The sequence below is a fragment of the Lutra lutra genome, chromosome 5 (genome assembly GCF_902655055.1).
Source record: "Lutra lutra chromosome 5, mLutLut1.2, whole genome shotgun sequence".
NCBI lineage: Eukaryota > Metazoa > Chordata > Mammalia > Carnivora > Mustelidae > Lutra > Lutra lutra.
The window spans coordinates 148,185,373-148,211,330 of NC_062282.1; the positions used below are offsets into that span (position 1 = coordinate 148,185,373).

The following is a 25,958-nucleotide window of genomic DNA, read 5'->3' on the forward strand; positions in this document are numbered from 1 at the left end:
GTACTATTAAAACATTAAAAATATTGAGAGTTAAAGTGTTTTCTTTGTAAAAAAAAAATATACATATATATGTGTATATATATGTGTGTGTATATGTATATGTATCTCTGAAGTAGTTTGGGCAGTGTTTGCTTTGTTTCCTTATGTAACTTAGGACAGGGAGGGAGCATCTTTTCTGTCTGGGTAAATGATCAGACTCCGTCCTAAGTTTATAGCAGTTGCCAACACTTTCTTCTTTGTGTTTTCGTCGTCGTGAAACATCTCCAAGGATTCCTTTCCCGTGAAGTGTTTTGGCAGCGTCTTCGCCCTTTGCGTCACAGCTGGGTTCCTCACTCGTGCAGGTGCCTGCCTTCACGGAGTTCTTCTGACGGCGGCTCCAGGGGCCTTGCCAGGAAGAGCCGTTTTTGTCTGTAACTCTCTGTTTGAGCTCAGTTTCACTTCTAGCGCTGCTGCTTTTCGTTTCTTGATTTGGTGGCCAGTCTTCTTTCAGTTCTGCCTTTTCAGAGAGCGTCCTGTGGGTTTATTACTAAGACAGAGGAGGAGACAGCACAGCCATACAGGTTGCCGGCTGTGCATGAACTGAGTGAACGATGTGTGCAGTGCCCAGTTACTAAGACTCTGAAAAAGGTGGGACTGGTTACTGATGGTGACGTGCACCTGTCGTTTGCATGGTGATCTGTGAACTGAGGTGCTCACCGCAGGTTGGTACTCTGTGCAGTTGCTCATAGTTAATATGATGTACTTGTGGAACTAGAACCATATTGTGTTGTTCGGCTGAGGAATGCTACTTGAATTTGTGCGCATCCGAACTGCACAAAGACTACCGGTGTTTCGCTCTTAGGGTGGACCTTCTCCCTCCGGTGGGAACTTTAGATCCATTCCATGCCTACCACTGGCTTCCTCCTCATTTTCCACAGACTTCCCTTGCTCTCTGCAAAGGGGTGTCAGGAGTGGGAGAGGCAGTTTGCTGGGGTTGGAGGTTTCTTACTCTGTAGACAGGTAATTTAAAGCTCATACATGTCTTCCAGCTTTGCTGAGGTTTCAGTTTTTTATAGTTGTGTTGTTGTTCTGTTTTGATTTTGTAGGATTTGTGGGGAGATCCACATTTAGGCAGGTGCTATTACTACCTCGGCTACCCACAAGCCTCAAAATAGACCTGTTCCATGTTTATAATAATTTATTAGTATTGCGTCTTTACATTTTCCTTAAACTTGTATAGTCTGGCAAGGAGGAAAAGAATGAGGGTTGGGGTTTTTATTGGGTAGAGATCGAATATCTAGATGCCATCTTTGAACAGTCTGTATCAGAATGTGCCTACTGTATGCATTTAGTGCTTTGACTTGATGAATAAGCCAAGACCAGGTACTTGAAAATGCCTACAACTACTCCTTTGTGGGAAAGTGAATATTTTAGGAGATATGAGGGAGAAACCAAAATCAGTCCAGAGACCACAAATTAGCACAGTGAGGACTTACTTATTATTTCCCTATTAAACTGAACAATGTTTTTCTTTTTCAGTCCTATGACAATGGGCTGGCACAGGGAGCTGGACTTGAATCTCATGGTAAGACATCTTAAAGTAAATGAACGTGTAGTTTCTTTTGTTCCTTTAAATATCATAATGGTGTCTATAACATAGAGGACCCTGGAAGTTTGCCTCAGCCCATGGTTGTTGTCTTTCCTACTTCTCTCCTTTGACACTTTATGCCACTTGGAACGTCTTCTAGGTCAGTCATCGGTCCGAGAATGTTCAGACTAGGATATTCATACTTTTCTAGTATTTTCAGGTTATGTATTTGACTATCAGCTGCATGGTAATGTCCTGGGGTGATTTCTTAAAATAGCACTAGAAGACAGTAAGTTTTCTTTTTTGGCATAACACCGAAAAGCTAGATGTAGAATATTAAGTGTGAATCAATGAATTTGTGAAGAAATGAAAGTGTTTTGTTTACTTTTCTTAGTATAATAATCCTTAGTCATTGCCATAAAACATTTTGCTGCATAGCAAAATGTTCCATACATAAATTAATGCGATTTCTCCTTTCACCCTTTTCCCCACTTGGGGTGGAACCAGAATAGGGAGATGATATACTTAGTCTATCTGTACATCAATGGCCTGAGGTTTTTCAAATTGAGTATGTCCATTTGGAGTAAGCTGCATGCTCCTTTTTATTTTATTTTATTTTTTGCATGCTCCTATTCAATTTTTTTTTAAATTTCTTTCTTTCCTTTTTTTTAAAGATTTTATTTTTAAGTAATCTCTACAACTAGCATAGGGTTTGAACTCACAATCAGCACTTGCATGCTCTACTGACCGAGCCAGCCAGGCTCCCCAGCCGTGTTCCTGTCTTTAAAAGGAAAGAGCCTAGATCAGGGAGGCACCCTGAGTGAACACCTTAAGTTTCCTCTTTATTATGGCAGTCTCTTTGTGCTGCCTTTTGTGTCCCTCCCTCTGGCAGCATGTGAGTGGCAAGAACGGATCTCAGAAAGTACCGGTCTAGCCTGATACCTGCTTGGGACCTGGCCCCCTGCTTATTCTTTCTGAGGGTTTCCTCGTTGAAAGAGGAGAAATAATTGGACCTTCCTTTAATTTTAAAATTGTTGCTAGGATTCTGAGATAAGGGGGGAATGTGGTTTGGAAACTATAAAACGTGTATAAAATGATATTTTTCACATACACTCCCTGATCCATATCCTTGTACTTCCCTGAGACCTTGTCCTGTCTGGTCTTCTTCCTCTCGCACATCTTCACTCCCTCCTTCAGTGTCGATATTTGCAGAGTGCTTATTGCGAAGGGCCATGTAGAAGACAGTCTCGATGTTTCCTCTGAAGCTGTGCTATAATCAGGACACCACAATTCCCGTGTGTGCCTACACTTGGATGAGACTGGGCTTGGGGCAAGCTGTAGTAGCAGTTCTGTCACTGGTCCTCACCACTTGGTGAGGAGGATATGTACTTGTAGGTGCACAGAGAGGAAATCTGGCATCTGTGAATTTCCGAGAAGCCAGGGTCTTGTGTTCAGTATTGGAGAGGGTGTTAACGGGCACTCTGGCCGAGGACAAACGTCACCAGTATTGGAGACTTGTGGAACAGATGCTGTGGGTCCCAGGAAATGGGGATTGCATTTGCTGGGACGTGAAGCAGAGGGCTGCTCAAACATCATTCTCGCTGACAGATCCTGTCAGGAAAACGTGTCTCGCTGAGTCACTCTAGTAGTGATTTTTAAGTCTGTATGACTTGAGTAGGATTACACCCATTGAGATCAGCAGCCGTGGACTGTGGTTGGTGCCAAAAGCTTCTGTCTGTCTTCATTTTCTCTTTGATTTGTTTGGTGGGCTTGAGACCCACAGCTCCAGAGGAGGGCGTCCTGCTCAGGGTGCCACAGTGGGCTGGCGTCCTGCGAATGGGCTGCAGGAACACCCAGGTACCGCTCCCTCCACCTTGCGTATCTGGAGCCCCCTCTCAGGACACCACAGTGTGCGCACATAAGTCAGGTGTCATGTTCTCTGGGTGCCGTGAGGTTTGATAGGCCGGGGAGCCTGCTCTGGAGGCCCTTGGTGTGCCTTCCTTCCCTGCCTTCTCTCCTCTCAGCACTGGCTGGCGAGATCTCCTCCTCAGAAGTCAGCCTGCAGGTTGGCTGCCCCTGCATGCCTTTGTCTTCTTCCTTCTTCTTCTTTGTCTTGTTAGTCTTTTCAGAGAAGCCAAATACACTCTTCGCCCTTCTCCACAAGTGGCTTTTCTTAAGCTTTCTGTATAAGCCCCAGCAGCTTATGGAGTTTCTTTTGTAAAATCCCTCATGATCGAGAGATTTCAAGCCCATTGTCACTGTCTCACTCCTCGCCTTGTGTTTCCTGAAGTACCGGAAGCTGTTAGTCTCTCCCCTGCTTTCTGGAAGTGTCAGGTTCCTCTTGCCGGCTTTCTCACTCGCTGTTTCTGGCTCCTTCACCACGCTTGTGTCTTCCCACTCACTTACCTGGACCCACCTTTCTTCTTGCCTTCGGGTGGTTCCTCTTTCAGAATCTCAAAGCTCTTCCTGGACTTGTGGTTCTTTGTACACAGAACCCTCCGCCCTCACCTCTAGCTTACACTCAGCTCTGTTTCATATCCCTCAGGTCCTGGCTCCAATGATTGCTTTTAATTGTCATTTTTGAGATTGCAAACCGCCCACACACACTCTTGCCCATCCCCCTCTGCCCTTGTTTTTCTCTATATTCTTTTTTATCGTGTGTGTATTATCCGTGTGCGCAAGAGGACAGAGATCTTTGCCTGTTTCAGTCACTGTTGTGTCCCCCTCACCTAGAACATGCGGTATGCGCTGGGATGAACTATGGTGGTTTTATTGGTCCCCTCTGTGTGGGTGGCACCAGAACACTCTTCCGGATCTGTCCTTTTGCTTCAGAGCTGCAGAGTGCCCTCCCCACCTGCCGGCCAGGTACATGCCCTTCCGTAGCTCTTCAGCGTCATAAGCTGCAGTTTTAAAGCCATCATTTTTTCGTTCCTTTCTCTGGTGCCTGCATTTGCCCCTCAGGAATGTGGAACAACTACTTCCAGATCTACTGGTTTTTCAGTTCATAGAAGCCAGAAGTCCGGAACTCGGGGTGTTTGATCTCACGTTCTGTTTTGTTTTGTTGTTTTGTTTGCCTGTTTGCAGTTATGCCAGTGTTCTCCCGTAGGTCGCCTGTTTATAATCCTTGATCTACAGACTGAAAGGACTGGAATTTACAATGAAGCAGTTGCTCTGTGCCAGCTACCAGTTAGTCTCATTTAGTCCTCGCACCAGCCCTCTGGGAGTGTGAATGGGAGTCACATCTTTGTGTGACTCAGATTCCACCAGGGACGCGAAACCCCATGAATAGTAAAGAACCTGGATTTATCCTGGGAATAAGATTGTACACTAATGTGGAGGAAGTCTGGAGAAAGAAGGACCTAAAGGGGAAGTTGGTGGAGGGGAAGTCACTGACAAGCCATCCTGCAGCCCTAGCCCTGGTGGACAGCAAGACCTGGCAGGAAAATCTGGAAGGTCAGGGGCATCCAGCAGCCAGAGCAGGGCTGTGGTAGAGATGTTTGGCGGGGGCTCTTGCTCCGGCATCTGACTGTGGGTGTTGGGTCACCAGGGCAAGAAGTAAAGCAGACTTGCATTCCAAGTATGTGGGAGAATCAGGGCAAGGTGCAGTCTCCTGGCACCTCTGTCTTTGTCTCTTGGCTCCTTGAACCACAGCCAGGATAGTGTCTGCTGCTTTCTCTCTTTCCACGGATCCCACCCAGACTTGGACTACAGACCCCATAGGGAAGCACTTCTGGCCAAGCCAGGTGGACACGGTAGCAAACCACCACAGTAACCATTGCCATTTTTCTCAGAGTTGGGACTTCCCAGTAAGCTCATCTATCTCATCTATCATGGGGTATGTGGCGTAGCCCGCTTGAAGCCCTGTGCATGCTCAGCAGGGCCTTTCTGCCTCCGTTTGCATCCCTCATTTAGTTCTCCGTGTCTGCTTCCAGCCTCGCTTCGTAGTCTCACACGTGAGCCACCCTTCTCTGCATCCCAGGCTGCAGGGAACATGTGTTCCCCAGATGTTCTCACGTGCCTTTTCCCCTCGGGACGTGGCTGACATTCTTCCCTTGCCTGAAATCATCCCCTTCCACTTGCTTCTCCTCTTTTCCCTTTTTCTCACCTTCTGAGTTTTGCCAATCTGCCTTTGGCTGATTCCATTCTCTCTGAAGCACTTCATCATCTCTCATCCCCTGGCCCGGAGCAGTGCCTCCCTTTTCTGTATTCCAGCATACTTGGTTCATACCATCTTCATGGCACTCCGTTTGCCTTAGCGTCTCTACCACATTGTGAGCCGGTAGGTCTCATTAGCGTCCAGCCCTGTACCATGCGGCTGGCTGTCCAGCAAGTGTTTGAAGTGGCTGTCCTCTCTCCCACTCGGCATCCCGAAGCTTGGGAGGCTGGGTGGGCTGCATGCTTCTGCTGCAGGCTGTTCTCCCACGACTGCTTAGCTGAGACAGCCCATTTGTCCTGCAGACCAGACAGGCACACAATACCCTTCTAGGCCGTGATCATCAGATGTGAGGATTCCTTCTTAGCCTAGTGAGACTCTTAAGCGTTAGCACAGTTGTACGGTAAAGTGGTCGTGTGTTTGGATTTGCTTTGCTAGGATAAAAGCTATTGTCTCCTCTCGGGATTCATGATGTAAAAGTAATATTCAGGCGCCTGGGTGGCTCAGTGGGTTAAACCCTCTGCCTTCGGCTCGGGTCATGATCCCAGGGTCCTGGGATCAAGCCTTGCATCGAGCTCTCTGCTCGGCAGGGGGCCTGCTTCCTCCTTTCTCTCTGCCTGCCTCTCTGCCTACTTGTGATCTCTGTCTGTCAAATAAATAAAAGTAAAATCTTAAAAAAAAAAAAAAAAGTAATAGTTCAGATAAATAAACTTGATTCCATGGTTTGTCAAAACTGTCTCTATTACTTAATCCAGAAGAGAAATACTCAGCTCTTTGCCCTAATTTCATGTAAGCATTTGGCTCCTTGAATTTTCCTCACTTTGCCTTTCCATGGGGTGTTTAAGTATAAAGTGGTGTAATTTTATTTGTATACCTACTTTTAGCTTTCTACTTCATCTCTAGCTATATGATTGTTAACCTTCTTAAGTTATGTATTTTAGAGCATATGGACTCCTTCATATAATTTGGTACATGCAAATAAATACAAGACAGTGCTTAAAATTGGGCCTTAAAACCTTATGGGAGCAGTAAGTTAGCTTACACCTGTTAAACACTGTTAAAATGTAAGTAAGTCCTAGCATCCATGACTAGAGGTAGAAACACTTCCTTCACCCTGCCCCCAGCCCCCGCACCGCCCGGGGAGCAGTGAGGTCGGTTGTTTGAGAGAACCAGCCTTGAGGGTCCTTCCATCTATGTGTGGTGTCCATGGCTGTGGTATTCTGCACACAGGAAGGATCCATATGACCAGAGCATCTAACCTCAGTTGACAGACTCAGCAGGGCAGTCTTTCTCTTGCTGGCATGTGCCTTAGTGTGCCTTGCTGGAAGAGCCTTCAGGACAGAAGGTTCTTTTCATACCTTCTCCAACCAAGGCATAATGAACACAACTTAACCTTCTCTTGATGAATTCAGAAACTTAGGAGAAGCGGTTTTGTATTGTACTTTAATGTAATGATGTGATACTCTTTTTTTTTTTAAGATTTTATTTATTTGACCCAAGGATAAAGAAAAGCATGTATTTCAGAGATGAGGAAGAACTGAGTGATTAAAATTATATTATGTAAATATCGTTAAAAAATTTTTGTTAAATCTTGGGGTACCAAGTTCAGTTGAAATTAAAGATTACTTTTAGAATTTGAGCATAAAAAACACTTAGTACCAAATAATTTTTTTACTATAAAATAGGTTCATAGGGAATTGAAAGTAATTTTAAAGTATCATGTTTCTATCTTGCCTTAGCAGAGTAATAAAGATCAAGATTTGCTAGTAACAATTAATTTTGAAAATAATTCATTTGAATTAAAAACAAATCTTTTTTTTTTTAAGATTTTATTTATTTATTTGACAGATCACAAGTAGGCAGAGAGGCTGGCTGAGAGGGGAGGAAGCAGGCTCCTCGTGGAGCAGAGAGCCCAATGTGGGGCTCAATCCCAGGACCCTGGGATCATGACCTGAGCCGAAGGCAGAAGCTTTAACCCACTGAGCCACCCAGGCGCCCCTGAATTAAAATAAAAACAAATCTTAATACTATCATAGTACTGCCAAGAAAAAAGACCAATATTAAAAAGATGTGTTTGAGAAGCTCATTATAAAAGTTTATTCATATATGATTGGTTTACATGAAGACATTTGAAGTAAATTTCATCTTTAAGACAAAAACTTCATGAAGACTGTGGAAAATGCTGACTGGTTTATCGTTGTTAAATGTTAATAAAATTTTTAAGAGAATTTTGTTTTAAAAAGAAAAGAATTTTATTTATTTGAGAGAGAGCTTGTGCATGTGGGGGGATGCGCAGAGGGAGAGGGACAAGCAGACGCCCCCCTGAGCGAGAAAGCCAAAGGTGGGGCTTGACTTCCTGACCTAAGCCTAGTCCGACGTTCAACAGACTGAGCCACCTGGGTGCCCCTGTAATTATGTAATATTCCTGAAATTTTTTGAAGCTTGTAGGAATCATTGACATAACCTTATTTAGCCCCTTTTGGTGTTAAATAGAATATGAGTTCCTGTGCCCACTTCTTTATATTTCTTAATTGACTTATTACGTTGTTACCTATCTTTTCTTGCTCTTTGTATCTGTGTCTAACACTCTCCTAAGTTAATACTCTTAGCCCAGGTTTTTAGAGTTGGTTTTTAAGAATTTTGTGTGAAATGAGAACCTCTCAGGGATAAATGTTGGTAAATGAATTTTAGCTTAAAGCATAGACTTTGCAGTAAGTATTCTTAGCTATTCAGACCTCAGACTTACTTCAAAAGTTATCATTGTGCAAAGCTGGTGATTTGGGCAAAGTAGAGAGTATTTTTACTTTGAATTGTGCCAGTGTCCTTTAAAGAATCCTAACAAGTAATTTGGAGAGTAACAATTAGATGCCTCTTTTTACCTTTTGGTAGGTTTTTGTTGTTTTTTTTACGTTTGATTTATTTAAGTAATCTCCACACCCAACGTGGGGCTTGAACTCACAACGTTGAGATTAAGAGTTGCATACTCTTCCAACTGAGCCAGCCAGGCATCCTTACTCTTTGGTAGTTAGTGAGTATATATTATCTGTTGGAGATTTTATATTTAATGATATAATAATACCTAAAGTCCTGGCCAGATTGTCATGAAATAGAAATTGAAATTGGTGGGTCACTCAAGAGGAAGTAAGATTGGTAGTTGTTTAATAGAAATTATTCTAGAATGTTATTATAAATTTGTTTTATTTTTCTGTTTTTATTAACTTATGGCTAATGTAGATCTCCCAAGTCACTGGGAAAATTCTGAAGATTAAGTAGTTCTTAACTGACATTGACCTTTTCAATGTGATAGCTGCCTTGAGTTTCCTAGAGGGAATGCTCACTTGTCTTCTGCCAGAGAATGCATGAGGACTTACACAGTAAAAGGGAAGTTGTAGGATGAAGCGTATTATAAACTATCCATTTCCGTAGCAGAAATTTATCAGTAGGCAAAGTCATGATAAATTAGAATAAGTATTTTTGTATTGTTTGGACTTGACCAAATAGTGCCAGTGAAAAGTGTTGTTTCTTGTTCCTTTGTGGACAAATACAGACTTTTCAGTTCCTGAGGAAAGGAATCACTTTTGCGAGTGTATTGGTTTCCTGCTGCTATTGTAGCAATTTGCTGTGGACTTAGGGTATAAAACAGTGCAAGTCTATTCTCTTCCAGTTCTGGGAGACAGAAGTCTGAACTGCACTTCACAGGGCTGGTTCCTTCTAGAGGCTCCAAGGAAGAGTCTGTTCCTTTGCCTCTGCCAGCTTCTGGTGGCTGCCGACATTCCTGACATGTTGCCAAGTCATTCCAGTCTCTACTTCGTACTCACATCGCTGCCTCTTTCTGTAATCCCCTTCCGCCCCCTTTGTAAGGACACTTGTGGTTGCATTTAGGGCCCACCCAGATAATCCAGGAAAATCTCTCCCATCTCAAAATCTGTAATCACATTCATGCAAAGTCCCTTCTGCTCTAGGAGGGAACATTGACGTATTCCAGGCATTAGGACGTGGACATCTGAATCTTTGCAGGCCATTATTCAGTCTGCCACAGGGAATGGTTTCTCCTCGCATGTCTCCTTCCTGCCTCCTGCCTCCTCCTCCTCCTTCCCCAACACCATCTCTCCCTCATCCCTTGCTTTCTTTAAGTTTTTTAAGCTGAGTAGTATCTTACCTTACAAGCTTCTAGCTTGTCTCTCATCTGTGAAAACTAGTCTGGTCTCAGGCAGATGGAACCTTAGTTCATGAGCACTGTACGGTCTTTACGGGAAAGAAGTCAGACTGGGAGGGCGACAGAGTCCTGGATAGGGAGTAGTACTAGGTTTCAGTGTCAACTCTTCCATTAAACCATGTAATTTTGAACATGTTCCTTAAGCTCCAAAGTCTTTTTTTTCCCATAAGTGAAATATTTCTTAAAGCTTTAAATTATTTTAAATTCTTGTCTTTTTCATCAAGTTAATATTGAAGGCTAAACACTGAAGACTTCAGTGCCTTCTGGTTATTTTTAAAGGTATAATTAATTGTCTTCTAAATTTATTTGACTTATTTCCAGAATTATATAACCATGGTTTTTTTTTTTCTCCAGCCATTTATGCTATTTTCCTAGGCATCTGATTTGACGTGTGAAGTATTGTGTGGTTTCGATTAACAGGAGGATCGACTTTTTGTGGCATCGCATCACTGTGTCTGATGGGTAAACTAGAAGAAGTTTTCTCAGAAAAAGAATTGAACCGGATAAAGAGATGGTGTATAATGAGGCAACAGAATGGTTATCATGGAAGACCTAATAAGCCCGTAGACACCTGTTACTCTTTTTGGGTGGGAGCAACTCTAAAGGTAAGAGAAAGAATAAAATTGAGAAACCTATATTCTGTTGATACAAACTGTGCTTCAAAAGGTTTGGTCTTTGTAATGTTCATTGAGTACCGTGGACTTAGGCTGCTGAGTGTTTTCTGTTGCTCTGGCAAAGCTAATCAATGTATGGTTTTTGCATAGATTTCACGTATTCGTTGTGTACTTGAAAATTGCCATTCTTATAAAACTTAAGTGGCCCAGAGCATACATAAGAAAGGATAAGGTTGTAAAAAATCTTGTTACCAAAACTGACCGGTAGTCAATCTAGAGCAGGGATCTGTCTGAACATAACAGTAAAGGCTTTATAGGAAATTAATATTCTTAAAAGATAAACCATGGGTATTTCTTTGAAAATAGTTTGTGGTTTTTTAATTTTTTATTGATTTGTTTGGCTAACCCTTCTGACTGACTCAACTGATTGACACATTTGCACATTTCTCTTTATCTCTTACCTTGTGACATGCCCAATTTCATAACTTATTAACCACTAAATACCCTCAAGTTTGCTCTGTTTTTTTTTTTTTTTAAGATTTTATTTATTTATTTGACAGAGAGAGATCACAAGTAGGCAGAGAGGCAGGCAGAGAGAGGGGGGGAAGCAAGCTTCCCACTGAGCAGAGAGCCCGATGTGGGCCTTGATTCCAGGACCCTGAGATCATGACCTGAACTGAAGGCAGAGGCTTAACCCACTGAGCCACCCAGGCACCCCTAGTTTGCTCTGTCTTAAAATTGCTTTTCCCTTGGGCGCCTGGGTCACTCCTTTTTCACATCTGAAAAATCAGCCATAATTCCTTGACAACTAAGTATCTAGTCAGTGGTTATGTGTATTTCCTTTTGCATCACATCAAGAGGCACATAATCTCTGGTTATCTCCTTTTGTTCAAAGGGCTCCAGAGCTATCAAACCTGATTTATCCACTATAAAGCCCCCCCATCAGCTTTTTATTTTATGATGGCAAAATATACATAATGTATTATTTATCAGTTTAACTCTTTGTAAGTATATAATTCAGTGGTATTAATTACATTCACAATGTTACGTAACCCTCACCACTATGCATACCCCAAATTTCATAAACTCTCTACTCCTTACCATTCTCCTCTCCCTCTGGCCCCTGGTCATCTCTATTCTGCTTTCTGCCTTTATGAATTTGCTTGTTCTTGCTACATCATATGGGTGGAATCACAATATGTGTCCTTCTATGTCTGGCTTATTTTGCTTTGCATAATGCTTTCAAGGTCCATCCATGTTGTAGCATATATCAAAATTTCATTCCTTTTTATGGCTGAGTAATATGCTATTGTATGTTTATACCACATTTTGTTTATCCATTTATCTGCTGATGGACACTTGGGTTATTTCCATGTTTTTGCTGTTGTGAATAAGTCAGCTCTGAACATAGGTGTACAAATAACTGAGCTGATATTTTCATTTCTTCTGTATATTTACCTAGAAGTGGAATTGCTGGATGATATGGTAGTTCTTTGTGGAACTTTGTGAGGTACCACTGTGCTTTCTACAATGAGGGTGTGTGCCATTCTACATTCCTACGGGTGTACCAGGGTTCCAGTTTCTCTATACCCTCAACAACACTCAACTTTTCTGTCTGGTTTTAGTTTTTATAATAGCTTAGTGAGATAGCCTAGTGCTATCTCATTGTGGTTTTGATTTGTATTTCCCTAATGATTAGTGATACTGAACATCTTCTGATGTGCTTATTGGCCATTTCTGTATCTTTGGAGAAGTGTCAATTCAGGTCCTTCACCCATTTTTTTATCATGTTTTTTGTTCTTCAAGTGTTCTGGATATTAATCCCTTGTCAAGAATATGGTATGCAAATAAATTTTCCTATTCTGTGGTTGTCTCTCACTCTGTTGGTAATGTCCTTTGATATACAAAAGTTTTTAATTGTGATCAAGTCTAGTTTATCTGTTTTTTCTTGTTTGCCTATGTTTTTGATTGTCACAGCTATGAAATCATTGCCAAAGCCAAAAGATTTTCTCCGCTATTTTCTTCCAACAGTTTTACAGTTTTAGCTCTCAAGTTTAGGTCTTTGATTCATTTTGAGTTAATTTTTGTATATGGTATAAATTAAGGGTTCAGCTTCATTGTTTTACATGTGGATATCCTGGTTTCCCAGGATCATTTGTTGAGAAGACTGTTCTTTGACCTATTAAATGGTGTTGGCACCCTTGTGGAAAATCAACTGAACACATACGCATGGGGTATTTTTTTATGGGCTCTCTCTTCTATTCCATTGGCCCATGTGTCTGCCCCTGTGCCAGTACCGCCCTGTTTTAATTCTTGCAGCTTTTATAGTAAGTTTCAAAGCCAGGAAGTGTGAGTCCTTCAACTTTGTTCTTTTTCATCATTGGGCTGTTCAGGCCCCTTGCATTTCATAGGAATTTGAGAATCGGTGTTTCCATTTTTTATAAAAAAGGCTGTTACATCGAATCTGAAGATCACTTTGGGTAGTACTGACTTTTAACAGTGTAAGTTCTCCTACAGTGAGCATGGGATGTCTTTCCATTTATTTAGATATTTAATTTCTTTCAGCAGTATTTTGTAGTTTTCAGCATACGAGTCTCTCATGTCCTTGATCAGGTTTATTCCTAAATACTTAATTCTTTTATACTCTGTTTTAAATGGAATTGCTTTCTTAATTTCTTTTTTGATTGTTTGTTGCTGTCATATAAAAAACTTACACGGTTTTTTTACAGAATCATTTTAGTGGCCATTGAGGTTAACATATGTTTTAATCCGTTGTATTGTTCTTTTTGATGCTCAAAATATCCCATTTTTAGCCAGTCAAAGCCCCTTCAAGTAGGCTCTTGAGTCTTTTCTTTTCTTTTAAAAGATTTTATTTATTTATTTGACAGAGAGAGATCATAAGTAGGCAGAGAGACAAGCAGAGAGAGAGGGAGAAGAGTCTCCCCGCCAAGCAGAGAGCCTGGTATCAGGCTCAATCCCAGGACCCTGAGATCATGACCTGAGCCGAAGGCAGAGGCTTAGCCCACTGAGCCACCCAGGCGCCCCTCTTGAGTCTTTTCAATATGACCTTGGTAGTCTTTGAGAACTTTCTGAAAGCAACCATTTTTACACATTTTAAAAATTCTTAATTCGCTATCACCATAAGTTTAACTGATTTTGTTGTTGTTGTTTTTAGAAATATTTTCTATTTTATTTTTTTAACTAAGTTCTGCACCCATCATGGGGCATGAACTCATGACCTTGAGATCAAGAGTCACACGTTCTACTGACTGAGCCAGCCAGGGACCCCAACTTTCAATGATTTCTTAACTTCTCTTTAGACATATCTTTGATTCCCAACTATGGAGAATGAAGATTTAAACTCCCTTTTTTCAAGCAGATTGTTACTGGTTATATAGTTTTTAGTTCTGAACTTTTTCTCTTCCTCTTCCACCTTCTAATTCTGTCATATTACCTTTACTTTTATAATGTCAAGTTAAGTAGCATTTATATTTTATTTAGTAATAATGTTCACGTATTTTATTCTTTGCCTGTAAGTTGATTCTAAAATTTAAAAACCAAGAATCAGCACTTAACTATGATCATGTAAATACTGTTTGTTGCTGAACCAAGTACAGTCTTAAGATTATAGTTTCTTCTTACATAATGACCCATAATGCCACTTGATGGAACATGTTTCTAGCTGATGGATTCTAAAGGGTCTCTTTCCTTTTTATTGTATTGACTAAACTAAAATGAATTAATAAGTTTGTTTCTTATTTGTATCGTAATTCTTTTAGGCTTTGTTTTTCTTTTTGAGAAATAATGCTTCTCTCTTTTTTTTTTTAAGATTTTATTTAATTTGACAGAGATCACAAGTAGGCAGAGAGGCAGGCAGAGAGAGAGGGGGAAGCAGGATCCCTGCTGAGCAGAGTGCCTGATGTGGGGCTTGATCCCAGGACCCTGGAATCATGACCTGACCTGAAAGCAGAGGCTTAACCCACTGAGCCACCCAGACGCCCGAGAAATAGTGCTTCTTTAATCATTCGTATAGTGCTTCTTTAATCGTTCATATCTTCTGTGGCTCTTTGATTCATTAACATACTTTTAACTGCTCTATGTCTTTTTTTTTTTTTTTAAGATTTTATTTTATTTATTTGACAGGCAGAGATCTCAAGTGGGCAGAGAAAGAGAGAGGGAGAAGCAGGCTCCCTGCTGATCAGAGAGCCGGGTTCGGGGCTCATTCCCAGGACCCTGGGATCATGACCTGAGCCGAAGGCAGAGGCTTCAACCCACCCCTTGACTACTCTGTGTCTTAACAGAAATTGTTTGAACTCTCTTGTCTACTTGTCTTGTTTCACCCTCTCCCACACCCCTTCTCATAGTTTGGTTTATCCTTTATTTTTCCTATTTAATGGGATCTTGAGAGACAGAATAAATATATATCCTAAATTTTAAAGCTACGTAGTTTTTTTATGCTAAAATTGTATTTGTCTCACCTTTTACCTTTCCTGATTAAAAAGCTACAATTTTTTAACTGTTCTCAAATAGAACTGTCTCTAATCATCTTGTTAATAATGTTTGTTGCTCTTTTTTGAAATATTTTTGGTTCAGCTTACTACCGGTCTATAAGTAATAGTTCAAAGGCCTATCATAAGAATTAAAATATGGGTAGATAAAATTGTCCTTTTTAAAATGGTTGATTAAGTTGAACAGTTGACAGAGTTGTGTTTTGAACCAAGCTAAATGTGGTGCAATGAGATTAGTTGGGCGTGGTTCAGAAGAAGGAAATAGTGAGTAGGTTAGGTAAAGGAGAGTAGCTGTGATATGACAAAAATAATAATAATGTGGTTGATTGATTCTAAGTGCTGAGGTCTCCAGAGGCTTGCTTTGAGAGCCTTAGCTAAAGAAAAGCATATTTAATTGATGTGTAACTGAGAATTGAGCCAAAGGTCAATAGGAAAGTTTGATGTCAGTAAATTTATATTTGTTCTGTCATTTTAGCTTCTGAAAATTTTTCAGTACACCAACTTTGAGAAAAATAGAAATTACATCTTATCAACTCAAGATCGCCTGGTAGGTGGATTTGCCAAGTGGCCAGATAGTCATCCAGGTAATTTATTTTTTGTATGAATCTAGAACAACTTTATTTTGTTTCTTTCTTGAGTAGACTCTCAGGCATCTTTGCAGTAAGGGCATAAGATAGAAAATTTAACTACAGTTGTAAACTTAAAGAATATGTTTTTTACAAAGGTATTTTTTAAGTTTAGGGGAAGTTTGGCATGTTGAGGGGTATAAAAGAAGGGTTGGATTATCAAGATGTATTGCTATAGTATGCCTTTTTTTCCGTATATTTTGCTTACCCATGTTTTATTTCATTTGAGGCAATGAGGCAGGTGGTTTCAATGGCACCTGTCCAAAATAGAGAATCATTTGGTCCAGCCAGAATCTTTAGGATTATTACCTGTCACTGGAGCTAAGTAGAATGAACTAGTCCAGAAGGGAACCTGTTCTTAATCTGTTCAGAAGCCATTAAATAAATTTCTCTAATTATGAAGGTAGTTGTCTGTCACTGTCCATACCCTTGTTCTCTGAATTTTAGCAGATTCGGGTTGTTTTTTTTTTTTTTTTTAGAAGGATACTTTGCCAATCTGAACTCTTATTCACTGTCTACAACTCAGGAGCCAGATAGGTTCAGACAATGTGATATTCATTGCTTTCCAAACTCAGGAATGGCAGAGAAGTAAAGAACAAAAGATTCTTAGATTTAATAAGTACGGTTGATCCTTGAACCACACAGGTTTGAATTGTGCCTATCCACTTATAAATGGATTTTTTCTGATAAATATTATATTATATTATAAATGGATTTTCTCTTCAGTGCTTTTCATTTCTAAAGCCAAAGAATGTTTTTTCCAGTTTTATTAAGAAATCCTTGACAGACATCACTGTGTAAGGTAAAAGCACACAGCATGATGGTTTGATGTACATCTGTTGTGAAATGACTACCAGAGTGGGCTCAGCTAGCACCTGTCTCCTCACAGCGATACTGAAGGAAAGAAGGCAGTAGTAAAAGGCAAACAATTTATTTTTGTGCTAAGTCTTAGGATTAACTGTCTTAACATGTTTCCTGTATATTGTACAGCAGGGTGAGCGGTAGTCTCACATTGGGTATTACACCTCTAGTACTTACTTATTAGTGGAAGTTTGTTCCTTTTAACCCCCTTCCTCCAGATCCCCCTCCCCGACCCTCACCCCCACTAAGCACAAGTCCAGCCTCTTTTTTTCTGAGTTTGGTTTTTTGTTTTTGGTGAGATCACACAGTATTTGTCTTTGCCTGACTTATTTCACTTAGTATCACACCTTCAAGGTCCATCCATGTTGTTGCAAATAGTTGGATTTCCTCATTTTTATGGCCAAATCATGTTCCATTGTGTATGTATCTACCACAAATTCTTTATCCATGCATCAGTCGGTGGACACTCAGGTTGTTTCTGTATCTTGGCTATTGTACATAATTCTGCTGTGAACATGGGGGTGTCGATTCCAAGTTAGTGTTTTCATTTCCTTTGGGGACATTACTGGATCATATGGCACTTCTGTTTTTAATTTTTGAGGCTTCTCCAGGCATTTTTCCATAGGGGCTCTGCCAGTTTACATTCCCGCCAACAGTGCATGGGGGTTCCCTTTCTCCACATACATGCTGGCATTTGTTATCGCTTGTCCTTTTGAAGATGGCCATTCTAGCAAGAGTGACGTAGTATCTCCCTGTGGGTTTATTTTTTTTAAAGATTTTATTTATTTATTTGACAGAGAGATCACAAGTAGGCAGAGAGGCAGGCAGAGGGGGAAGCAGGCTCCCCGGTGAGCAGAGAGCCCGATGCAGGGCTCGATCCCAGGACCCCAAGATCATGACCTGAGCCAAAGGCAGCGGCTTAATCCACTGAGCCACCCAGAGATGCCCTCTCCCTGTGGTTTTAATTTGCATTTCCCTCATAGTTATTGATGTCCGGCATCTCATCATGCACTGGTTGGCCTTTTGTATATCTTCTTTGGGTTACTTGGGTTTCTTTTTTCTGTTGAGTTATGGGAGTTCTTTCTGGTTTTTTGTTTGTTTGTTTTATGTTCTAATTTCTAAAGCAAAATAAAATTTTTAAATTTTGCTATGTGTTACCATAGCTAGAAAAATGTTAGAGCAGTACCTCAAGAAAACTGAGAATTGTCTTGACGTTGTTTTTCATCAGAGCTTGTACTATTTTAACAAATACTGTACTATTTTAACAGATGGGAATAGGGAAATGACAATATCTTGGAAAACTTGTCTGGTACAAACATACTGAAATACATTTTCAGTATTTACAATAGATATTTTTTAAGATTTCTTTATCTTAGCAAGTGTGAGTGGGGGGAGGGGCAGAGGGAAAGAATCTTCAAGCAGACTCCATGCTGAATGCAGGGCCCACGAGGGGCTCGATCTCACTACCCCTGAGACTTATGACCTGAGCCAAAATTAAGAGTCAGATGCTTAGCCAACTGAGCCACCCAGGCGCCCCAGAATTATTATTATTATTATTATTTTTTAATTCTTGAAGGTTTTTTCTGGCACTTAGTTGCTAACTTTAACATATATGTAAGAACTTGGATGTAATACTTTTTACAGATATAGTAAAATATCTTCAGAACCTGTAAACTGCAGAGCATAGAAAGTCTTGTGTATCATAAGTTGAATTTATGTGGAAAGGCCTTTTTAATAGGACCTTTGGGGAAATCATTTTTTAAGAGTTTTTAAAATTAGCATATTCTTGGTTCTAGTTAATTTAGTAGCAGATTTGACACAAAGTAATTCTTATATATTTACAGAATAAACTTAGGAAAATAATGCACTTCTATTATGAAGAACCAAATATTTCAGCATTTGATATGCTTGAATACACCTACAGATAAGGAAGCTTAAAAGAAAAGCTTTGAGCTTTGGAACAATTAAGTTCTGGTTCATTGGCTTTTACAAAAAGCTTTTTGAGGAAAAAAATGCTTTATTTTTACATTATGTGGAAAGTAGAAGATCCTATTTATGTTATCCTGGATGGATTTTATTTCTCTTTTAGTTGAATTTTTTTCCTAGAAAAGTTTCCTCATTTCTAGTCAATAAAATACGTTGCTTTGTACCTTCTGTAATTTTAGAATAACTACAAGGAAAATTTCATAGTACAGGGGAAATCAGATTTATTTTTTGTGGTCTGAAAATGAGAGAAAAGTGAGCCAGAGGAAACCTAAGCATTCTCTTGAGAGGCCATGAAGGAGGATTGACATGGGCCTCCACTACTGAGCTAAAGTTTTCAGAAATAATCTTGACTAAGCACAACTGTCTGTCCTTCTGTTTTGAAAAGTAGATGATGGTCATGTAAGTAAAACTTTCTAATTTTCCTGACAAAGTTTAAGTCAGTAACGTGTTCTGAACTTCAGTAGCTCCTGAGGCCATAAATGATGGCCAGCACACACACAAAAAAATGATGGCTAGGAAAAATGCCTGATGGCTGCAAAATATATTTTTTTGTAGTATGCCCATAACGGCAGAGCTCTGAGCTCTTCAGAGTCCATATATGGCTGTCCAGCAGGCAGCAGCCATGTGATTCTTGTGGCCACTTGAGTGGAAGAGGGTCACTGCCCCCTGAAAGACAGGGAACAGTAGTGAGGCCAGTATAGAAGAAAGGTTATGGTATTTATAACCACAGAGAATGTGAGTTTGTTTTTACTGTCAGGTCAGCCATTTTTTGGATGACTGACATTCCCCTAAATAGGAAAACTAAATTTGGTACAGCATTCCATAACGGATTATTCCGTTTAGGCATCTTTCACTGAACACAGTAGTGAGGTAGTATTGGTCACGGAAATGTCAGAGGTAAAATTTAGTGGGAAGGGGTATTGCTACTTAGAGTTAGAGGTTTATTTTCATTTTTCAGGAAAATTTTTCCTTTTATGATACAGAGCTAAAGCCTCTTGTTTCTGTATTGTGTAGGAAGCAAAGGGAAAACACCCTAAGTGAGAAGTCTTGTATTACTGCTACTCTACTTTGTTTTTTAATCACAGAGGATGTTGAGAATGTCACCTTTTCATTTGAGAACTATTTTCCTTTGTTAATGATATTTGCTTGGATAAAATATCTGATTTTGATCATCTGTGTTTTTTTTAATTGGTGTTTTGAGACTTTGAGAAAGCACATGTTTCAAAACCTGTACTTAACATTTTTCTAAATTTAATTTTAATGTGGTGAATAGATATGTAGCTATGGTACTTTGCAGCATGTACAAATAAGAATGCCTATTATGATAAAAAAAAAAATACCTCATTTTCAGATGCTTTGCATGCATACTTTGGGATCTGTGGCCTGTCACTAATGGAGGAAAGCGGAATTTGTAAAGTTCATCCTGCCCTGAATGTAAGCACACGGACTTCTGAACGCCTTCGAGATCTCCATCAGAGCTGGAAAACCAAGGACTCTAAACAGTCCCCAGAGAATGTGCACATCTCCACATGACTGACTTCACTTAGGTTGGGAGGGTGGGGGGATTCGTAGCATAACTGTAGCTCAAGGTTAAAAGCCATGTATAACCAAGTGTGCTCTTTTTCTAAGAGGTAGTCTCACAATCAAATCTCGTGCCGATGTCACTTTGGAATATGGTCTTGAGCCAGTAACCTTTGTACTGGGTTTCAAGAAAATCTTTGTTGAAGTTGGAACCACAGTGGACTCTGTTGTGGTTCTTAAATGTTTATACTGTATTTCTAAGAAGTTCTTTGAGGCAAATTAACTATATGTATGTAAGTTATCTTTTTAAAAAACTCTTCAGTACAAATTGTATCATACTATAAAGTGGACACAAATCTTCAAAACAAGTTTACAGTTCACTTAGCATTGATAATCTTTGGGTGAACACTTAGGGATCATTTAAAAAGCTTAATAGCTGATGGTAGGAAATTGCTTTAATGAATTAAGTATCTAGGATTCTTCTTTGAAAACAGATGGTTCCATAATTTTTAAAAAGAAGAATGACTTATTTTGGCTTATTAAGTGTGCCAGTTAAACTTATGTGGCCTATATAAATGAAATTAACTTCATAGCAAGGATGAATAGGCTTAACTAATACAGTAATTTTCTAAAAGGACATTGATTTAAGAAGACTTATATAATTGAGGGAAAAATAATTTTAACTGTATGTGATCGTGAATGAGAAAGTTTTGTGCTGTGTGGGTCACTTACTTAGATGTTGTGAGGGTGAATAACAGCTGTGTCTGATTTTTTAATTTCATTAGTTGCTTTTTCTTCTTTCTGGGGGGAAAATAGTCACCTAGAAGGAAAGAGATATTGAGTGGTTTGGTTTATTTTTCTGAAATACGTGATATTGTAAATTGTACTTTTATAAGGGAGTTTTTTTAGCCATTTGGTTTTTTTTTAGTTTGTTGTGTCCAGTGTGTTAGTGGTTCTAATTTCAAAATGACAATTTTCTAATTTTTTCAAAATAAGTAAAACTCTCAGTAAAAAACAAAACCACTAAAGTAAATTTAATGGTGCAGCTCCATACATGGTCATTTATATTTTTATATTTTCAAGTAAGTGGAAGGGAAGTGTTCTGTTAGGTGTTAAAGGGTGTCACTTTTGTTCTTTTTGTTTTGTTCATTCTGTGAACTAGCTAATTATAAAGGAAATAGTGTAAAAACTCATCTTCATTAGTAACCAATTTATCAGTAAATCACATCCATCACTGTTGTTGAATGTCGTTCAGAGATGTGAGACAAGTACTGAAATGGAGAAGAAAATCTCTTCACTGCAGGAGCTGGGTTAAAGTTAAAGTCTTGGTGATAATAAATGTGGAACTATTCTACAACTATGAGTGTAAAAACTAAATTACTAGTATAACTGTTTAGGAATTATAATATATAAATTTTAATTTCTTTCCTAAATTTTAGGGGGAAATGCCCTTAAATAATGATCCTTCCAAAGGAAAATCTGGTATGTGCTTGGGAAAAGCATTTTGTTTTGTATGTGCTTGGGAAACACATTTGTTATTGGATCCTTAGTTTTAAAATTCCTCTTGCCAGCGTCAACTTTATTATTTTTTTTTATTAGAAATAAAATCCGTTTTCTGATTGTGGGGAAAATATAAGCTTAACAGCAGATGTTATCTTTCAGCAAGTTATTTCAGTTGCTTCTATTTAAATCCTGGCAAATTAAGACATCCCTATCTCAAACTAAGTCACTTCCTAGACTTTGAGAGTTAAAATAGCCTGTATGGAATGGCTTTAGAGCTATTATAAAAAACCCAGATTGTTTTTCTTGAATTGCCACTAGCAGTTAGAAGAAAGTTAGTAATAATAGTAACCATATCCGCAAAGGGAAGAGAATTCCAAGTTTAAAAGTATTTCATAGAACTATTTTTTTAAGAGATTTTATTTTATTGACAGAGAGAGAGATCACAAGTAGGCAGAGAGGCAGGCAGAGAGAGAAGGGGAAGCAGGCTCCCCACTGAACAGAGAGTCTGATGCGCGGGGCTCAATCCCAGAACCCTGAGATCATGACCTGAGCCGAAGGCAGAGGCTTAATTAACCTACTGAGCCTGAGACTCAGGCACCCCATTTCATAGAACTATTAAGAAATATTTCCTAACTCCTATAATTTAATAGTATAAGACTATAAATTACAATATGATTCAAATTGGTACACATGTGAGGGGCCTTTTTATGAAATCTTGTGGCCCAGTTGAGTGTTTACCTTCTATCGTGGTGTGCCAACCAAAACACACAGGCCAGAGAACTGCAGAGAAATGACTCTTGTTTCTAAACAGTTATTTACAAGAGCAGTACTTATTAATAGACTAAATTATAAGTAATATTTCACATACTTATTCTTTGGTAGTGGTGTCATAACGAGCAGGGAAATAGGAAGTCCAGAATCTCAAATAACTCTATGTTCCGCCCCCACCTTCATTATGGTATTTTTCAGAAGTTAGTAGGAGAAGCTTTGTTTTGAGCATTTGCATGAAAATAAGATTAATCAGATCATACAACACAGTTCAAGTATTCATCATCTACAGTGTTTTTAGATTTGACCTGTAATATGTATACATTGTTGTTAGATCTTTAAATAGTTAATACTTAATTTCAGTTCACATAGAGGTTTTGCTTACAGTGGTCCCTAGTTTGGAAATGGTCGGATCTGATGATACTCGAGAGTCTCTCATGTAAGGAGTTGCTCTGGGGTCTGTGACTTAGGCTTAAATCCCAGATCTGCAAGTCGCGCAGTGTGATCTTGGGCCCTAACTTTCTCATCCATAAAGTCAGGGAGGGGGGCCCAACTCCTGAGGTTATTCAAGGATGAAATACAAAGCACTTGGCACATAGGACCTGAAATACAGTAAATTCCTAATTAAAATTTCTATCCTAACCATCATAAAATGATTGTTACTAAAATCTCTCTTCAGTAATAGAGATTCCCACAGGGGTTAAGCTCGGGGACAATGATGGCAACAGTGTACTTCTGAATCTTCCAGCCAGAATACAGAGTAATCAGTGTAGCCCCAGAACCGGTTCTACAAAACTAGATGACCGTTGTCCCCATGAACTTCAAAGCACAAGTAAGGAAGGACAGACCACTGGCCGACACAGTTTCATCATCTGTGTGTGGGGATGGGGAGCGTAGGCAGCTGTGTTCTGACAGCCCCCCCCCCGCCCCCATTTTTCAGCCAACTGGCAGGGGCCAGTCAACAGAAGCTGGAACTGGGCAGGCTTCAACAAGTTCCATTTGCAGGGGAGCGTCATGGCAATGTAGCCAGGTTTGATGAGTGTGCCCAGTGCTGTACATGTTTCACAGCTGATGAGACAAAGCCTAGCCCTGAGGAGAAACTGCTAGAATTAGGATTTCAGCCTGACAGGACAGGTACGATAGGGCAAAGAAAAGAGAAGTCCTGGTAAACGTTGGGAAGGAAGGTCAGTAGCAATGTCCTGTCACTTTGTGGAAATGAAAAGGGAGCTTCAGGGCAGTGGAGCTAAGAAAAGTCCTCGTAGAGCACACCCCTCCCAAAAAGTACAGGAAAAATCTCTTCCAAAGAAAAAAACAAAACAAAACTGTGAGGATTACAATCAAATCTCATCCAGAAGTTAGAAGAAATAAGAGAACAAGCAAGGCAGCATCCCCGAAGACAGGGAGAGCACACCAGAAAGATACGACCACGAGGCTGATGCAGGCCTCAATCTTTGTTTAAAAAGCATTTATGACAGGAAATGTATAGTGTTTAGAACTGTATCATTAAAAATGGGAGAAGCTGAAAATCATACAACCAAGCCTTAAAAACTGGAGGAATAAAGCAAAGCAGAAGGAAACAGAAGGAGGAAATTGTAATAAGGGAGAGAGGGAGTGAATTAAAATAGACAAACCACCAGCTAACCCATTCAAGAAAAAAGGGAGGACGCAGAAAAACACATTGAAATGACAACGGGAGAAATAAAACAGGAAATTTTTCAAAGTTACAAGACTAATTTTATATAATAAATTGGAAAAATAACTGGCCTAGAAAAATGCAGATTGCTGGGGTTTACCCTCATAGACACAGAAATTTAAACCAATTACCATAGAAGGAACTAATAAAGGACTCCTTACCAGAAAATTGTAAGGCCTTGATTATTTCAAGGGATTTCTGCTAAACCTTTAATACAATGTTGTTGATACAATTCCAGAAGCTAGAAAAAGAATCTTAAACCAGAAGTGCCAAAAAAATTTTTTAAGACTTCTGAATTGATTTTATAAAGTGAGTACAATAGCGTTTCTAAAACTTGACAAAAGGTTGTACCAAAGAGGAAGTTATAGACCACTCAAAATATGCATTGTGTGTTTGCATTAGCAAACACTCCAACAGCACTTTAAAGAAGTAGTAAATCACGACAACGTTGGGTTTGTTATAGGAATGCAAGGATAATTCGGTAGTAGACAATCCACTAATATCCATCATATTGAAAGAGTTAAGGAGAAACTCATTCTCCATTTTTCAGAAGAGGCATTTGGCAGAATTGAGACTTCAGTCCATGCTGAATGTACTCAAAAAACAGAAACCGATGAGTAAGTCGTTCACATTGTACCTCTGTCCAAATGCCGGCATCTCAACATCGAAACAAAAGAGGCTTTCCACGAAGTGAAACAAGACGTACCTCTGTCTCTGTCTACCACTTAACATTGTATTGGTTTTAGCCAGTGCTATTTGACAAAACAAAGCCATGTGAATTTCATGGAAAGGAGGAAGCATTTGCAGATACACATATCTGGAAAACCTGAAGAAATTTGTTGAATAACTGTAAGAGAACTTGACTAAAGTAGCAATTACAAATAAACATTCAAATATCATACTTGCATTTAAGCGTCAGCACTCACCAGACACAAAAGAGTGTATGTAACTAACTCCATTTCAATGAAGTTCAAAACAGGCAAAACGTATCTATAGATGGCAAAAATCAGCATCGTCTTTCAGTCACTACCCCGCTCGCCCAAGGTAAGCACTGTCATGACGAAGTCACCATCGGTTTTGTCTGTTTTTAAACTTTACATGTAAAGTGGAATCATATACAATATTTTTCATCTGGCTTCTTTATTCAGCAAGGCCGGGGAGAGTAGAGGCAGCTTCTATGGTGCTGGTTACATAGGTGCATTCATTTTATGACTACTTCTCAAGCTGTATACTTAGGATTTGTGCACTTTTCTGTATGTATAGTTACAGTTCAATAAAAATGTTTACTAAAAAGGATAAAAGACTTTATATATATACAAACCTAGTTAGAAGATGCCCTTGAAGAGAGAAGACCCCTTTTGCGATTACAAAAAGAAACGTACGTGTAACCCTTTTTTAAAGTTCATTTTTTCAATCTCTACGCCCAACGTGGGGCTCAAACTCATGAACCCGAGGTCAAGAGTCACATGTTCTCCCGACTGAGCCAGCCAGGTTCCCTTATGAGGAAAACTTTTAAAAAATAAACTCTTGCTTGAAAATTAGACTTTAACAATAAAAATATGTATCCTATTCTTAAGATTCAGCATGAAATCCCAGTAAAAATGATCATGTTTGCTTCTATTTGAAAGAACATGCTAGAAAAGCTATGGAAACTGAAAAGAATGAGAGGGATTAGCCCTACCAGACATTAAAACATAAAAACACTCTTATTAAATCCTCCATAATTAAAAGTTTGGTACTGGCGCATGAATAGGCAGGACAGAGGAGAAATTCCAGGAATAGACCCAATAATGGTAGCCATACTGTAAAGGCAGAGTCTCAACTCAGAAGATGAACTTTTTTTCTTAATTTTTTTAAAAAATTCTATTTTTAAGTAATCTCTACACCCAGTGTGGGGCTCGAACTCAAAACCCCAAGATCAAGAGTTGCATGCTCTACCCAC

General features: G+C 39.5%; 1 protein-coding gene across 1 annotated transcript in view; it reads left to right on the top strand.

Annotated features, from left to right (window-relative positions):
• The window catches only part of PGGT1B (protein geranylgeranyltransferase type I subunit beta), a 59,024-nt gene extending 33,320 nt beyond the window's left edge, over positions 1–25,704 (top strand). Inside the window, exons 6-9 of the mRNA XM_047730157.1 lie at positions 1,519–1,564; positions 10,357–10,541; positions 15,534–15,642; positions 19,883–25,704. Of these exons, the coding sequence (XP_047586113.1) occupies positions 1,519–1,564; positions 10,357–10,541; positions 15,534–15,642; positions 19,883–20,064 (522 nt within the window). The 3' untranslated portion in view covers positions 20,065–25,704. The remainder of the gene's footprint in view (positions 1–1,518; positions 1,565–10,356; positions 10,542–15,533; positions 15,643–19,882) is intronic.
• The last annotated feature ends 254 nt before the right edge of the window (positions 25,705–25,958 follow it).